General features: G+C 52.7%; 1 protein-coding gene across 4 annotated transcripts; it reads right to left on the reverse strand.

The window, feature by feature from the left end:
- Nucleotides 1-3702: 3702 nt before the first annotated feature.
- DNAJB5 (DnaJ heat shock protein family (Hsp40) member B5) lies at nt 3703-12401 on the reverse strand. Of its 4 annotated transcripts, none has more exons than XM_006098726.2 (5): nt 12212-12401; nt 11230-11371; nt 8671-8915; nt 5248-5849; nt 3703-5113 (listed from the first exon to the last, which is right to left on the reverse strand). In XM_006098726.2, the coding sequence occupies exons 1-5, from the start codon at nt 12372-12374 to the stop codon at nt 4880-4882; spliced, it is 1386 nt and encodes a 461-aa protein (XP_006098788.2). In that variant the 5' UTR covers nt 12375-12401; the 3' UTR covers nt 3703-4879. The 4 variants fall into 4 exon arrangements, with proteins under 4 accessions (XP_006098788.2, XP_006098785.1, XP_023618244.1 ...); XM_006098723.1 differs by having other exon boundaries at nt 11230-11374; XM_023762476.1 differs by lacking the exon at nt 11230-11371 and adding an exon at nt 11431-11699 and having other exon boundaries at nt 12212-12328.
- Nucleotides 12402-12808: the final 407 nt, after the last annotated feature.

Below are 12808 nucleotides of genomic sequence, written 5' to 3' on the forward strand. Positions count from 1 at the left end.
TAACTAACAGACACACCTTAGCTAAGTAAAATCATAGACTTGTAAAGCCTGTTGTGTTTACGTACCAAAGCAGCAAGGATCTAAGAAAGATTGGATTGTGACATCCAGGAAGTTTCTATCTGAAGGGCCCAGCAAATTTCCAGTTAGAGAATGACTTAGGGAAAGGTCTGAGGCAGAGCCCGAGAAAGGGCTCCAAATGTAAGCTATGAAGGAACTCAGAAAGTTGCCCAGTAAAGGTTTCAGGGGCTGATTCTTCAGAGGAGATAAAAAGTGACTTCGAGTCATGCAGGGAATGGGTCAGGAAATGACTTGTCAATGTTTTCAAAAAAAGAACCTAGACTTGAAGCAACTGAAAAATACCCTAAAGACTTACTTGGGCAAGAAGCTGGGGCAGATGGATCAAAGTGGGACCTCTAGAAATGTGTGTTCACGGCTTCCTGCCAACTCTACATTGCCCCCTTCTGGGAAGTCCGTGGAAACTGGAAATGTAGTACCCTTCATTAATCAGGAACACTGCCTGAACACCTCTTGGAAGCTTTCCTTCCTTAATGCAGGCATTAGATTGACAAGCACCAGGAAGCCTAGATTATATGGTTTTGAGTGTGGCAGAGGTAGAGCTTACCTTTCAAGGTCCTTGCATACATAAAACTGTTAAGTTGATAGAGACCTAATCATAGCTCCTTCCCCAGTTTACTTTCTCTCTCAGCCACCCATGTTTAAGGGATGGTCTTCAAAAGAAACCCTTAGGCAGGTCAGAAGACAAGCTGATTACAAAAAAAATTCAGTTCATACCCTGGAAAGTTCTCATCCTTCCCCTTCAGCTTTGAGCAAGAAAGGCCAGAGGCCCCTGAGATGTTAATCATGGCTCATGCAGACCCTTAGTCCAAGGAGAAGAGCAGACACGTTTTTAGCTCTTCATACCCATTAAAAGGGATAAATTGTGATAGAGTATGAGTGTATGAGGAACAAGAGAGACAGTCCAGAGTCGCTCCAGTGTCCAGTGGACATCAAGTTGGGTGCACATTGGGTGGGGCGAGTGTGGGGGTATTGCTGTGGTAGACTCTGGACATGACCCAAGCGATGAAAGTGGAGTTGTGTCCCAACAGACGCCAGCAGTGCTCCAGAGGCAGAGAACAGAGAGAGGAGTGTCTGAAGGGGATCACCACAGAGGTCAGCACCTTCTTGGAGTTTCCAGTTCAGGAAAAAGATGTTGGAGATTATTTAGGGATTCTTTCAAGGGCCAGAGAGTTCAGGGAGATAAGTGAAGTCTAAGAAGACTCCAGCTTCTAAGCCACAATCAGAAGATGTTATGAAAGTCTGGGGGATGCCCAGAAACTAAATGGCTATCTGAGTGGACAAGGGGCTCCAGTGACCAAAAAATCCTCCCTGTCTCCCCCCCACCCCTCAAATTTCTGGTTGCCCAAAATTCAGGATGGCCAAGCCTTAAATATTATGGTCATACAAATAAGCTGATGATTGTCATAGTACTGTCATTACAAAGTCACACACACACACACACCACCTACTATAAAAGGATTCAGGGGCTTGTCAAAGTGAGAAAACCCAATAAAGACCCCACTTCTTAGGACCTGGCTGAACCAGAATTTTCCCCCAGTTCCTTTACTGTCTTGACTTTTATACAGGTCTCTCTCTCTCTCTCTCTCTCTCTCTCTCTCTCTTTCTCTCTCTCTCTCTCTCTCTCTCTCTCTCTCTCTCTTTCTCTCTCTCTCTTTCTATCTCCCTCCTCCCTCCTCCTCTTTCTCTCTTCCTCCCTCCATGTATGTGTATGGTGACATAGGCATTAAAAAACCATAAATCCTCCATGTAACCTTTAAGGGTAAGCCTAAAATTGCAGGCAAAGCAAGCTTCAGGTCTTTCTCATTGAAGTGCCCCTGGCCTCAGATAGCTTGGCTTCTAAAGTCTCATAGTCCCATCTCAGAGATTGCCCAGTAGGGACATGACAATTTCCTATATCCTTTGTATTCACATGGAGGCCAGAGGCAGGTGTCTGGCCCAACAGACCTGGATCCCAAAGCCTTAGGCCTCAGGGAAGAGCCAGGACAAGAGTTTAGCCCTAGTAAAAAGGCACAACCCTACTAGAAGATCCAAAATAGGAGAGCATTGAGTAGGAGATGTAGAATTGGGGCTCTCCCTGCCCAGGCCATGGGATTAGCAGACACCCTTGTCAGTAAGAGCCCTTGGTTTCTGCACTGGAAGGAGCACGCTCCTTCTGAAAGTACCTTGAATAAAAGGACGAAACTATTTTCACTGGCATTGTCCCAGGGAAAAAGGCAAGGGCAGAAAAGCCTATTCAGTGTCAACTTCTGTGTGGAGCCCAGGACCAGGTGAAGGCAGAGCTGTCTTCATGGCACTGGGGACCCTGAAGCCCATTGGGGCATGGTCATCATGGGCTGGATCCTGGGGAAGAATCAGGGCTTCGGTGCAGAGGAAAATCAGCACCAGGACAAAGTCTAGGCCCAGGCAGAGCCCACAGTAGGCATTCCTTCAACTACAGGGCTCCTCTCTACCAAGATCCAAGGAAAGTGACAAGTGTACCCTGCAGTCAGCATAGCACGCAGGCCCTGAGGACCAGACCTGTCTCAGCAGGACAGGTGGCTCAGAGACCAGGACACACATCGCTGGAAAATTATGGGATTTGAGGATCAGCTACGATGTCCATGCCTCCCAGGGAGCCTGTGTTCCCAGCCAGACCCCACCAGCATGGACCAAAGATCCCAGGTACCTCCAGCTCTCCTCCCCACTGCCTCAGGCTCTTTCTGTGGGGATATGTCTTTTCTAGTCATCCAGAAAGTCCTCTTCTGTCTCCTCCTAAGAGGGAAATTTCTCTCAAAGGAAAATTTAGTTCCTATAGAGAAAATCTTTTCATTCTTGTGATAGCACATCCTTCAAAGAGGATAGTCTCTGTTTCTCATAAAAAAGGATATTTATTCTTTCCAAATAGATTTGTTTCTTCTTATAGTGAGTGGTATCTTCTGTCTTTGTTGTGTGGAGTATGTTTTAGAAATCCCGGGAGTCTGGGCTTAGAGGAAGGAAGGAATCGGCTTCACCTTATACTGAAGTCCTGTTTGGCCTCTCAAAGGGGACCAGGGCCCCGGAGGAAGGTTGAGAGTGGCACTGCACACCCACCTCCAGCCCAGGTTCATTGCTTCTGGTCAGGTAGGGTCCATGCACAGGTAGGGTCCCTAGGCCTGGCCAGTGATCAGGGCCAATCAGGTTCCCTGCCTCCCCACCTCCTCCTTCCCTCGCTCCCTCAGTGCCCCGCTGCCACTGGTCGCCCGCCATGTTCCGTGCTGCCCCCCTGGTTCAAGCGGTCGAACTCCCAGTCTCCCGGTCGAACTCCCAAGGGGACACTTTGCATATTAGCCTTTTATATATATAGATATCCTTCCCTGAGGATGTTTTTATTGATTTGAGAAAGTAAGACAGAGAGAGAGAGGGAGGGAGGGAGAGGAAGAGAGAGAGAGAGAGAGAGAGAGAGAGAGAGAGAGAGAGAGAGAGAAACATCAAGAGGATCAGTTGCCTCTCATAAGCGCTCCAATTGGAGATCGAGCCTCTCTTATGTGATCAACTGGGGATGAAACCTCAACCTAGGTATGTGCTCCAACCAGGAATCGAACCCACAACCTTTTTGGTGTACAGGATGATGCTCCAAACAACTGAGCCACCCAGCTGGGGCTCAGATGCCATATTTTTAAAATATTTTATTTTTTTCATAATACTGTCATTACAAAAAATACAAAAAAAAAACTACTATAAAAACATTCAGGGGCTTGTCAATGTGAGAAAACCTAAAGACCCCACCCCAGGACCTTGCTGAAGCAGTCTTACCCTAGATCCTGCACTACTGGATCTTTCACAACTCTGGGAATGGGGTGGAGTCACATAGGCATCAAAGGGCTGGAAATTTCCCACACAGCCTCCATGAAGGGTAAGAAATAAGTAGTTACACATATCACAAAAATGGGATTTGGAAGTTTTGGGGTGGCGAGGCCCTGAGTTCAGAGGTGTGGGGAGAAACCTGTGACCCTGAATCTCTTGCTGGGGAATAGCTGCCACCTGACCCCAAAGCCCTTTCCCTTCCTGATGAAGGCTGGGAGATGGATCCTGCCCCCCACCTCTTAGCTTTAATACAGCAGACCCCCTTCCCCTCCCTCCATGCTTGCACACTCCTGAGAGCAACAGGGAGGACAGAACTTTCAGCTCTGTGGGGTCTGGGCAGGGGAGCTGTCCAGGAGGCTGCTGAGGGCCCCGTTCACCCCCCTGCCCCAGATGAAAAGTGTCTCGTGCTCAATGGCCCGGTTATGGACCTTCCCTTTCTATCTCAACCTGGGAGAGGCACAGACAGCTCTAGGCGAGTGCTTTGTGTGTGTGAATATGTGTGTGATAACCTCGGACACTGTGGACCAGGGGGTGGGGCTGGGGTGGGAAAGCAGTGTCCTTTCCACCCTCTTCCTCCCCCATAGGCGGAAGCCAGAGGGAAGGGAGAGGCGAGGTGTCAGCAAAGCTGAGCGGGGAAGGAGGGTATGCTATTTACAGGCGTGGACAAGGAATCTTTATATATTCAAGTAGCACTCAGGTCACTCTCCAGTCACTGGAGTGGGAACTGGATTCAAAGCTAGTGACATGAAAATTGACCCCTGGTCTGGGCTAGTTCTCCCCACCTCCCTCCCACTCCCCCAAGGCAGCCCAGCTCTGAAAGGGGTCAGGGACAGGAACATTTTCCTGAAAAAAACAGTGGCTTTTTTTTTTGCATTTAAAAAAGTTGCCAGTGTCCAGTGGACATCAAGTTGGGTGCACATTGGGTGGGGCGAGTGTGGGGGTATTGCTGTGGTAGACTCTGGGCTGGCTGGGGCAGAGCCTAGGAACAGGGCAGGTGCTGCTTAAGGATCTGTCGTGTCTGTGGTGTTAATCGGTCTGGGAAGCGAACTTTGAACTCAACAATGAGGTCGCCCCGTTGGGTGGGCACCTTGGGGAAGGGAAGGCCCTCCCCACGGAGTCTCTTCACGGTGCCTGGCTTGATGACATCATTGCAGGGCAAAGCGATCACTCGGCCATCAATGGTGGGAATGTTCACGGTACAGCCACACAGTGCCTGGGGAAAATGAGGCAGATAGTGAGGAAAAGGTGGGGTAGAGTGACTGGGAAGAGAGAAAAAGATTAAAATGGGGAAAGAATGTCCCTGTTACCCCCCCCCTCATCACACACACAACCTGACCCAGGCCTCACCTCCTTGAGGCTGATCAGGGCACTGTAGAGCACGTTGGTACCATCTCGGCGGAAGTGTGCATGGGGCTTGTCTTTGAGCACAAAGACTATGTCAGCAGGGATGTTGTCAGGTGTGGCATCACCCTCTTTGGGGAAGGTGATCTTGGTGCCTTCCTTCCAGCCACGCTTGATAACAATGTGCAGGATCTTGTCCTCGGTGCGCACAGTTCTCCCATCAGGGTTGAGGCGCCGCCTCGTGATCTTCATACGCTTGGTGGAGCCATGGTAGATCTCCTCCAGGGACACCCTCAGCTCATGCACCACAGGTGGGTCCTGCACCTTGCGCCGAGGGTACAGTGGTTCAGGGGCTCGCCTTGGACCCCTACTCAGCCCATTGAAGCCAAAGCGGCCGAAGGCGCCAAATGGGTCCTCATCATCATCCACATCCATGTCATCTGGATCAAAACCACTGAACGGTCGAGTGGAACGAGTGCTGGCAAAGAAGATATCGAAGGGGTTGGAGCCACCAAAGAAGGAGGCAAAGGTGGCATGGGGGTCCCCATGAAAGGTGTAGTGAAAGGAGCCACTGGAGCCACCTGACGAACCACCGCCAGTCTTCAGGCCTGGAGGGAGGAGAAGTTAGGGACAGTGTGGCTGGTCTGGGCCCCACCCCAGTCTCCTCTCCCTGCTCTCTAGCTCCCAACTCAAGGACCTAGAGAAAGACGAAATCTTTAATTCCCAGAGAGAGGGCTGGCCTAATACAGTAAGAAAGTTCTCTGGCAAGATTAATTTTTACTCTTAATTATATTTTTAATAAAACACATCTGAGGTTCAAAGAGGCTGAGTTTCCCAATGGGTGGAAAAGCTAAGAGTAGAAGTCCTGGAGGATGTGACTTCCAGTCCTGTAATCTCTCCCATGTAACCATGACCCAAAGATGTCTCAGACCTTTGTGGCTGGCCTGGGTCACCTTACAAGTCATATCTGGCTCTGAAATTTTTGCTTTTCTCCAAAGACCCACAGAGCATGAGGCAAGTGGGCAAGATTTGATGACACAGGGGCTAGTAAGTGACTTGTCCTAAATCAAGTGGGGATATGGTCCAGGAGGAGGCCCACTCTCACTCTGCTTCTAGCAATTTCTTCTTTCCCTGCCAAATGGGAAATAAGGAGGGCTCCCCAAAGCAGGAAAGCTCATTGGCTTGGAGATGAGGAGCTACTTCTTTAGAAAAAGTTTTCAAATGCTTTGTTCCCACAGTCAGGGCTCACAGTGTTGCACAACTGCAGGGGGTGCCATTCACACATTGGACAGACATAGACGACAATGGGAATGGAGCTCCCTGGAGTTATATAACACCAAGCCTTACCCCTCACACTTAATATCAGAGCAGCCAAATGCATGAATGAGCTGGCACATTGTGGGTGGGGACCCCAGCTGCTCTTGCTGGAGTTAGGTCCTGTCTAAGGAGGCAGCCTTAACGGGGGGATGGCAGTGGTGAGGATGGGGACAGTAGGGCACAGGGGAAGGAGCGAGGTGGGTATTAACACTGAGAAGTGATCTAGATCATGTAGACTTAGGGTGGAGCCCAAGCTACGGGAAGGGACTCTTTTTTTAAGGCCTTTTATCTAGAATTTCAATTGGCTATGGAAGCCAGAGCCTAAATTAGCCTCTTATTTCATTAGATTTGGATTTCATTAGAGAGGCCAAGTGGCAGGCCGTTCAGAGACTTGTGGCAGCGGCCTTTTCACCCCTCCCTTAAGACGCAGGGTCTGTTCTTTCCCTCTGTTGAGGTGTGATTATCAGGTGAGTTCAAGAAGCTTGGCAAAGCTCAGCAAAAGAGGGAGGTTGGACTAATGACAACAGGAAAGGGTAATTTCTCTGTGGGGATTCCTGCTGTACCACTACCACCCCCTTTTCAAGCTGGGAACAACTTGTCCCCAGCCAGGGCTGAGTACAGAGTCTATGTGCACAACTGTTCTGTCTGGTTGATGGGGAGGAGGCAGGGCGGACAGAAATATAACCCCCATTTCCAAGGCTGCTTTTCCCTCCCCAGGCTCTGGCTGTCTCCTTAAGGCTGTGCTGCATCCTCCGGGGTTGCAGATCTGCTTTAGAACCCAGTGTCTGGGCCTAGGGGCTGAGCTATGCCCTTCACTTAGGCTTGGTCATGCAGGAGGGTTAAGTTTCCAGCTCTCTCCCAGCTCTCACCTTCCTAAACAAAGGTGAGGCAAGTGGAGGAATGAGTGCAATTCCCAGAAAGGTCACATGGTGGCATGGTGCCTGCAAATCGACCCTCTTTGCCCACCTCTACTCCCATTACTCCATCCCAGAGGAAAAACAAATTCTTAGCTGAGAAAGTACCCCCCCCCCCCCACAAGACGCCTGGTGAATCTGGGAGTTGGTAGGTGAGCAGGGAAAAATGGAAGGAACTAGTGGCATGGAGACATACGAGAGGGGGCTGGGAGGACTGGGGTGCCAGAAGATAATGGCATGGGACACAAAGCAAGGAGGAGGAGAGGAAAAGAACATTCTTTTGAGTGCCTACTCTGTACCAGGCACAGTGCATATGGATAGCCTATCTAATTGGAGGCTACAGTGGGGAGAGTAAGGAGGGGAATGTGAAAGAAAGGTGCATGCAGTTAGGGAGGAAGGACAGTTTCTCCCGGGAAGGAGAGTCCTCAGCTGTGACTATGTCTCTTAATATAGCCTGACAGGTGCCTGTGGCTGGCGGGTGGCAGGCGGCCCTGAGGGGCAGGCCCAGAATTAGCTGCTACATCATGCCCGTGGGATGTGCTGGGAGGGGCCGCCCTCTCAGAGGCTTTATTTGGGCCTTTCCTGCCACCCTGTGCGTGGCCACCAGCTACCCCAGGGAGGGGGCAATATGCCAGCAGCAGTTTCCCTTCCACCCTTGGATCTCTGCCACTTCCTCAGGGAGGCGAAGCCATGCCTCTGTTCTGATGGCCTGAAGTGGGCAGAGAAGGGAACAACCATGTCTCCAGCTCAGCGCCCCACTGGTTAGTTCCCAGGCTGCTTAAGGGTCAAACTTTTATGCTGATGAATGTAAATGCTCTGTCCTCAGAGAGGCACACACTCCCTTTCCCTATCCTTCCTCATCAGCCAATGAAGCAGCAGGGACTTCAGGCTGGACTAATAAGGGCTGGGAAGGGGGAGTGGAAAGGGGAGTGGGAGGGGGAAGGCCTCTGGTTCTAGCTTCAGACCTCGCTCAGGCCTGAACTTAAGCAGGGAGAGGGGCAGAGAGAGGTGGGGGGAACTATGGTAAGCTGAGGCTGGGAAGTGGGTGGTCTCTTCTTTCCTCTGGGTGTCAGTGTTAGGAACACTTGCCTCCCTCACCCCCTACTCAGTCTCCAGTTCCCGGTTATGAGAACTGGGTCACCTAGGACCCCAGACAAGGACAGGGGTCCAATAGCAGCCTGGAGCGCTGCTCTCTTACCTTCCTCCCCATACTGGTCATACAGGCCTCGTTTCTTAGGGTCACTCAGCACATCATAGGCCTCTGCAATTTCCTTAAACTTCTCCTCAGCATTGGGTTCTTTGTTCTTGTCTGGGTGGTACTTCAAGGCCATCTTCCGATATGCTTTCTTGATCTCATCCTCATTGGCTCCCGATGGGATCCCAAGAATCTTGTAATAATCCTTTCCCATCACAGCCACTGGACCGGCACTGGTCTCCTTGTTTCTGAAAGAAATCCAGGGCCAATCCTTGGTGCCTCTATTCCCTTCTGCCCCAGTCTTGCTCCTGATGATCCTGCAATCCCTAAAAGTCACAGTGTGACTTTTCTGTGGGCCTCTGTCTCCCCATCAGTAAAATGAAAGGTTTGGACTAGATGATCTCTTCCAGCTTGGACATTCTAGGATTCTGTGATTCTTTCCTCAGGTCCTGGGTTTTCCCAACAGCAGGCGGGGGGCTCTGGCCCACTTCTTGGAGCTAGGCTAAGGCCCACATCCTTGGGCCGGACTGAGGCCCCCTGAAAGGTCCTGCTGAGTGAGGTGGCACCATGGACTGACAAAGCCACGCACAGAAGCTGGTGAAGATCAATGTACGGGGTGAGGTCACCTGAGTATCGTGGTCTCCTACGCCATGCCTCAGGCATGGTGCCCAGGCTAAGGGCAGCTGGGGCAGTGGCCTGGGACTGGGGACAGGCCTAGATCTTCAGCCAGCTGCCCTGGCCAATGGGGCTGAGTCAGGGTGTGGGTGCCTGGAGTTCTCTCTGCATTGGAGACCCCAGGCACCCCTGCTCTCGATCCCCAGACTATGCTAAGCCTCACATGTGACTCAGATCAGAGGATGACTCACAGCCTTTGGAAACTGCCATTTCTAACTCCCTCATTAGTAGGGGGATGATCACTGTCCTTCCCCCAATCAGGGCAACTGTTCCCTTTACTCATCTCCCAGTATCTACACACAAAATGTGTGTGAAGACATGTCTGTGCCGCCTAAGCACTAATGTTAGTGAACAAAAGCACCCTGGTGATAGGGCCTTTTTAAACCTTAGTTGTTAGGAGGCAATTGGGCACTAACCACCATTTCCTTAATACCTACCCTCTCTCTCACCTGCCCAGTGGTTTAGGATCTGGCCCACACTCCTCTGATAGTCCCTTCTAAGCTGGATGCAGGGGCATTTGTTATATGAGGGAGAAACATGAGGCTCCAATTCTTCCATGCCAATCTCCCTCCACCAATGTCCCTGTGGTGAATATGCAGGGAAGGGGACATTCCTGTATCTAAAGCTTTTTGGGAGAATGGCCAGAAGCCATTCTCCAGCCCTTCTGAGATTTGACCAACCCATACCAAAGCCCGGAGAACCGGAGTCTCTCTAGCAATGTCCTGGGCTGGCAGCCACAGCTAAGGCCTGCTTTTCTGCCTCTGACTACTTCAGCGAGGGGTACAGGGTTTCCTGGCAGGAGTGAGGGCTGTAATGGGTAAGAGGAGGCCTCAAGACTCCAGGTAGGTAGTAGGGACCATGGCCCTAGCTCCTGCCCCCACAGGGCCTGTTGCAGGTGGCTGGGTTGACTCATGGTTCTGGGAGTCACCTCACTCTGACAAAGAGAAGGCTCCCAAAAGGTGGGTACTCCCCTCCTCCCCCGTATCAGTATGTCACGGCTGGTGGGGGAGGCGGGGGTTGGAGGAGGCAGAGAAGAAAGAGCAGCTGGGGGAGGGCAGCCATTTTCGGAAGCAGCAGTAAAAGCCATTTGAGCGGGAGCTGGGGGTGGTCTGCCATCTCTGCCTTGGCCCACACCTTCTTTCCCCAGGGACTGGGAAGGAATCCTAGCACACCAACAGGGTGCCCCAGGGAACTATAGCAGCTTCCAGGCAGAGGGCAAATGAAAGACTTGCCACTTCTCCCACCATCCTCTTGATGTCCCTGCATTACCTCTTCATCTGGCCAGCTTCCTCCCTGGCACCCACCTGCTAGCTGTTCTAGATCTATAATTCTCTTGCCTCCACAGACACAGGGTGATCTCTTTCAAGAACTGCCCTTTTCTCCCTCCCTCCCCCTACCCAAAAGCCGCGTGTTGGAATGACAAAGGAGCCCCATGGCATGGCACTGCTTTTGATGGAGAAGAAGAAAGGATGTTAATGCTGAGGCGGGAATGAAAAACGGGAATGAAAAACGAGGAGAAATGGCAAGGGGGACTGGTATAGGGAGGGGAGATGGCTGATACAGAAAATGAAGTACTGATGGAGGGGGATAAAGGGTGACCAGTGGCAGTGGCTGCGGTAGAAAATGGGTTACCAGGGGGTTGAAAGAGAGATGCAGAGAATTAAAATACTGGAGATGTTTGGGGAAAATAAATGGATGCCTGGAGGGTTTGAGATGAATGATAAGGTGTACACTTCATTCAAATGTAGGGGTGCGGTAGAAGGCACTTACATGTAATGGGAAGGAGACGAGGATGAAATGGAGGAAGCGAGGAGGCGATGGAGGGGGATGTGATGTGGAGGATTTGACTTGGTACGGGCATGAGTGCCATTCTCCGGAGGGACTTACCGAAACTTTACAAACCCATTCAGCGTCCACGCTCGAAGTTTTAAGGGCTCCAGCTGAATTTTAAACATCAAGCTGGCTAAGAAGTCTTCTCCCCAGAAGTGTGGGAAGCTCCGGAAAGCTCCTCGGGCCTGCAGTGGGGATGCTGCTGGGGATGGGCAGGAGAGCACTGTGCGCTTAAACATGCCCAGCCCAGCCCCTCACCTCTGCTCGCTCCGCGGGAGCCTGCTTGCAAAGCTGCAGCTCTGGCAGTCACCTCCTCGGGTCCTCAGAGGCACTTACCCAGCAAGGCCTGTCCCGTGCAACAGGAGCTGGAGCTGGACCTGATGCCCAGGCGTGGAGAGTGAAGGGATGGGGTCCAGTGGCCACCAGCTCTTAAGGGCGGCAATGTCTGGCTGCTTGTGAATGGCTGTGTGACCGTGTGGCAGGAAGGCTGGCAGTGCGAGCGTGCGTGTGAGTGGCAGCGTGTGTACCTGTGACAGGTGTGATTGTCTGTGAGGGCCCGAGAAGCACTAAGTTCCTCTGCCTCTCTGTCGGGGAGGACCCGACCCCAATCCCCCAGAACCTACTCAATGAAGTCACTGACGGGGAGTCTCCTCCCTCGCAGATGGGCGGGGAGGGGCGGGGCAGAGCCGACCCCGCCAGGACAAAAGGCGCGGCGAGCAGAGAGGGGGAGAGAGGAGGGGGCTCGGGCGGGGGAGGGTGGTCGGTGATGTCACCGGTGCTGGGTGGCTGGGCCGGCTCAGAAACGCCTCCTCCCCGGCGGAACCCAATCCGACCTGGCCCGACCCTCCCCCGGCTCAGACGCTGGCCGTCCCCTGGAAGAGGGTCGCGGACAACGAGCACCTGGCAGAGCCTGAGTCCCCGCCGCCCTACCGCAGAAGAGCCGATGGGCCCTCAGTGTCCCAACCCCCGGACACCAGGACCCCTGACTTCGCGACGCCCACACGCCCACGATCCCCGAGTCCTAGATCGGCGCCCTCACCGGTGAGGAGCTGCGGGCGCCTCCGCGGTCCGTCCGACAGCCACTGCCCCCTCCCCCGGCTCCGGCTCCGCAGCCTCCACTCGGGACAGGAGTCGCCTGCCCGCCGGCCGCAGACAGCGGGCCCGGGAACCCGCCCCCACGGCTCCGCCTCCACGCTTCCCATTGCGCCGTCTGCCCGTCACTCAGCTCAAACCTCTGTTGTAATTGGACAGTTTTCTACGAGTGGCTGGGCGATAGCCGCCCATTCTCCACCCCTGTCACCCGGCCACACGCGCACACACTCCTGGCAGCGATTGGTGGGGCTCTGATTGGTGCGCTCGGGGATCCGTCAACCACGCCTCTTCACGATCGCTCCCTGTCATTGGTGAAGGGCCCAGAGGGTGGCAACTCCACGCGCCCTTTGATTTTATTGGTTGGTCTGTGGGGCTCAGACCCGAGCCGGGAGGTGGGGTGCGCCGCTATATTAGTCCAATCTCCGGTTTGGGAAGGTGGGACGTACTGGCCACAGCTGGAATCCCGGGAGAACCTTCTGGAACCCGTGCAATGTCAAAGGTAGCCTTAAAGGAAAAGCGCGCCCACCATGGGCGGTGACCCTGG

The sequence above is a fragment of the Myotis lucifugus genome, unplaced genomic scaffold (genome assembly GCF_000147115.1).
Source record: "Myotis lucifugus unplaced genomic scaffold, Myoluc2.0 scaffold_246, whole genome shotgun sequence".
Lineage (NCBI taxonomy): Eukaryota > Metazoa > Chordata > Mammalia > Chiroptera > Vespertilionidae > Myotis > Myotis lucifugus.